Genomic DNA, 4,057 nt, shown 5'->3' with positions numbered 1-4,057 from the left:
AAAGTTGAGCACTTCTAATTCTTTAAATAAAAATGAAATGTACAATTTTTAATATTTTATATATCTACACTTCTTGAAATAAAAACTGATTTGTGAATTTAATATATTTGCTTGAACTATTTTATTATATCATTAACTTTTACAATTAGTTTGATGAAATATAATCTTTACTATTTACTAATTAATAATTATTTTATAACGTTTAATGGATTATATTACATATTAAGAAACAAATTAGATGTTATTTATAAATGATAAAAAATAAAAATTTAGAACTAAAAACATACTAAATATTAGCAACTTCCCATTAAATACTTAAAAAAAGATGCAGCATAATTATCAGTAATTCTTTATTTAATATTGTTCTATTATAAATTGCGTAAAATTTATTATGTTAATTTTTATTAAAAAGTTACATTTTTTATATTGTAATTAATCTATTTCTAATATCTATCGAAAAGTTATTATAATTTTAAAAAATATATAATACGTTTAAAAACTGTTTTAAACAATGTAAAGAAATTTAGTTCACGCTAATGTACAATAAACACTGTAATATTGAGCTCAAAGATAAAATTGATGCAATAAGCAACTTAACAGTTAGTGCGAAGTCGTTAAAGAGTTTGTGGGCGACGAGCATTTCGAGGTCGAAGACATCGAAGCATGAGTTATAATGCTTTTATTGTTAACTATTATGGTGAACAAATTTCATAAGATCGATCGTAGCTTTATTGACAGAATTTTATAACTTTGGTTGCATGGCTACAAACGAGCTGAAAACATCTTTGTTATAATAGATTCCAAATATAAAAGAGATGTATCAAAAATATAATATAAATTAAATTATTGAGTAACACATATGGATGCTTTAAAAAAAGTAATAATATTTTATAAAATACTATATATACTCTACGTAATAAAAAGTAAGACATATAGTATAAAAATTCTAAAAGAAAATAAAAGACATCTTAAAGATTTTTAAAATTTTATGAATAAAAAATAATATCAAATTACAATTTTACGATGGCTTCAATGTATATGTCTTCTATAAATGTGCAAAATGTAGCTTGCTCGAATCGTTACTCACTTGAAAAATAAGATCATATTATTTCCATTATTCCAAAACATTAACTTTCTGAAATAGGACCTACAGTTTTACTTCAAGATGATTTCCTACTTCTACTTTCACAATTGTAATCTTTTGAGATATAATTTTACACATAAAAATAATATATATTTCAAAAATGTATCTTTATAATAATTTTATTTTTTTATTCCTATGTATTTTTCAAGATTTATTCTTTAATATGTTTATACATCCTCTATGATATTTGGATATTCGTGCAATTATATTTAATAAAGTATTTGTTTTTAATAAACAACTTTTTATAAAAGCACTGTAGAAATTTATAACAAAATAATTTAGCAATAAAAACATCAACCGCGTCGAAAAATAATCGCAAAAAATATTCTTGCACAAAAAAGCAGAAAATACTATTCATCAATGTCATGTAGCTATACTAGCGCTTGCAATCTATCTTTAATATTATTAATATTGATTTTTGCTTTGATAATGCCTAAAAGGTACTCATTGTCAGTGCACATCTGTCAAATTAAACATCTTTGAAAGCTAAATTAACTATGATGTAATTTGGGATATGACAGAAGGACTTCTAACTTTTGCGTGCATGCTATATATTGCCCGGCAGCTTTAGCGACGTCTATTATAATTATATACAATTTTTCTTTTCTAAAGTCAATGATTGATGCAAACAGTGCACATCTCATACATCTCAAAATTTTCTAGTAAAGAACGCTTAAAAATTTAGAAATATTCGCGAAGAACTTAGTTGAATCGATACGAAAAAAAAAAAAATTAAATATTAAAATAACTTGTAAAACACTGTAAAATATTTTAAAGTATATATATATATTTATTTGATGTAAACAAGTTGGACAAACCGATATCTCGTTCTTGCACTTTTAAATTAGTAGATTAGTAAGTACGGACAAACTTCAGGATCGGATTAATGCTGTTAATCAACTCATGTAAAAACCAAGAAAACCAAAGGTAAGTCACGTCTAGCACCTGAAGAAATCATTCAGTTCCTTCACGCTTTGAGCTTCGCACGCATACATCGACAACACCAGCTTCTCGCATCTTTTTATCTACGCGTGAGTGCATCACTGTAATCATCATCGCTTGGTTTATTGTTATACTGTTGTTATCACTCTTTTTGTTACATGCACGCGAGTGGCCGTCTTCCTTTGTCCTTGCAACGCTCGAGTTGTGACCGTCCGTATCGCTTCGCAGCGCGCGACGGAAACGCGTGTGTTGAGGAACCGGCTTCTCTTGTCGTCAAATGATCATGGAAGTTTGTAATTATTTGAATTAATTTAAAAATCCAATAATTATAAATTGGTGTTATCATCTTTGCAATAAAATTTTGACTTCAAATTTTAACTTTGATAATAATTCTTATATATTTAGATTGTAATTGTCTAATTCTTACACGATTAAGTTATTTAACAATTTTATAGTATAATATTACTATAATTTAAAAAAATGTATTTTTATGTATATTTTTTTATATTCATTTTATTTATCTGGATAACAATTTAATTTCTATATATATATTCAATGAAATATTTTTATAAACAATTTAAATGTAAAGATACAAAATATTAGTTACTACATAATATCTTAGATGTATTATGTTAAAAATAAAAAAATAATACAATAACTTATAGATATACATAACACACATATTGAAATATTTTAATTAAAAAATTCAATGTGAAATATTGAAATATTATATTGAGAGAAAATATTATAGATATTATCTATTAATATTTATTCGTGGTTATTAATTTTGATTTAATTGATATCTTTTAACCTGAAGTTTATACGACTTCTTTTAAAGTTTTTATTTATTCAAATACGCATTTGAGCATGAAGTTGTTCGGTCCGGTTTAATTGCCCGTAGAAAATGATAATTTTAAATGGTAATTTTACATTCAAATTGATAGTGTGTTAAATACCGGAAATTATACCGTTGTAGAACAAAGAGAAGCTGGTTTTGACCAAAATAGAATGCTAATCAAAGCAACTTCCCGTAAATTGCCACAAATATAACTATATTGTTGTTTGCTTATTGTCAATAGCTTTCTTATGTTGTAAAATATTTATGTTTTGTAATGGAATTAGAGGCGTGACTTGCCGCTAGGGCTAGACGTGTGTGATTATTCGCCGCCATTTTGTTCTAGGGAGAGAAACAGGATGCCGACAGCAGCTACTGCCGAGGAATCTGCTCTATTAGGGTAAGTTTTGGTAAGAGAGAAAAATTGAAAGACTGTCGCGTTATTAGTATTATTATTCAAATCCCTCTTAATACGTATCGCAATCGTAGCTGCAATTTATGCTGATGCGTAGATACATAGTTGCGTAGTAGGGTTGACAGGATAGTAGATAGATTACATTAACATTGCCGACGCAACGAGAGTACAAATGACACTTTTATATTACTTTGATCATATTTATCTATTCTGAGTTTTATTCTAACTGCACAAAATTTGACTTATTTAACACGAAACAAAAAGAAGAAGCGATAAAAAGTATAGATTCATTATTATATTAACATACCATTTAGTATGATAAATATTTTTTAATTATAACATAATTTTGAAAAAAGATATGATAAAGACTTTAATAAACAAACTAACTTAAAGATATTCATCTACCTCTTACAATATCTAAAATAAACATACAAAATCTGACATTTGATGATTATTTGATAAAAAATGAGATTAAAAGTATATATAATATATGTTTTTAAATATTATGATGACTCAATATTGCAATGGAACGGTCATTGCGGATATTCGTCAGTTTTTCAAATGCCATGAACAATTGACATTGATCTCAATGTGCGCAACGTTGACCACGTATTATTAAAAGCATTATGTTCGCGCAATTTTTAGTAGTACAACTGCGTAATAATTTGTAAAGGTCATCAGCACAAATATCGTATACATATGAGATTTACAATTGATTAAA

At 26.3% G+C, this 4,057-nt stretch overlaps 1 protein-coding gene across 5 annotated transcripts in view; it reads left to right on the top strand.

Annotated features, from left to right (window-relative positions):
• Window positions 1-4,057, top strand: part of LOC108688204 (protein NDRG3) — a 33,862-nt gene that overhangs the window by 6,871 nt on the left and 22,934 nt on the right. For 3 of the 5 annotated variants that reach the window (XR_001931781.1, XM_018194365.1, XM_018194362.1), the window contains one exon: window positions 3,268-3,321. The exons of the other annotated variants lie outside the window; for them this stretch is intronic. Coding sequence is in view for 2 of the 3 variants with exons in the window: in XM_018194362.1 (XP_018049851.1) it covers window positions 3,268-3,321 (54 nt within the window). In the remaining variant the exon portion in view is untranslated. The remainder of the gene's footprint in view (window positions 1-3,267; window positions 3,322-4,057) is intronic. 5 annotated transcript variants of the gene reach the window in all.

Source organism: Atta colombica, unplaced genomic scaffold (genome assembly GCF_001594045.1).
Source record: "Atta colombica isolate Treedump-2 unplaced genomic scaffold, Acol1.0 scaffold226, whole genome shotgun sequence".
Classification (NCBI taxonomy): Eukaryota; Metazoa; Arthropoda; class Insecta; order Hymenoptera; family Formicidae; genus Atta; species Atta colombica.
This window is presented reverse-complemented; position numbering and strand designations above follow the sequence as displayed.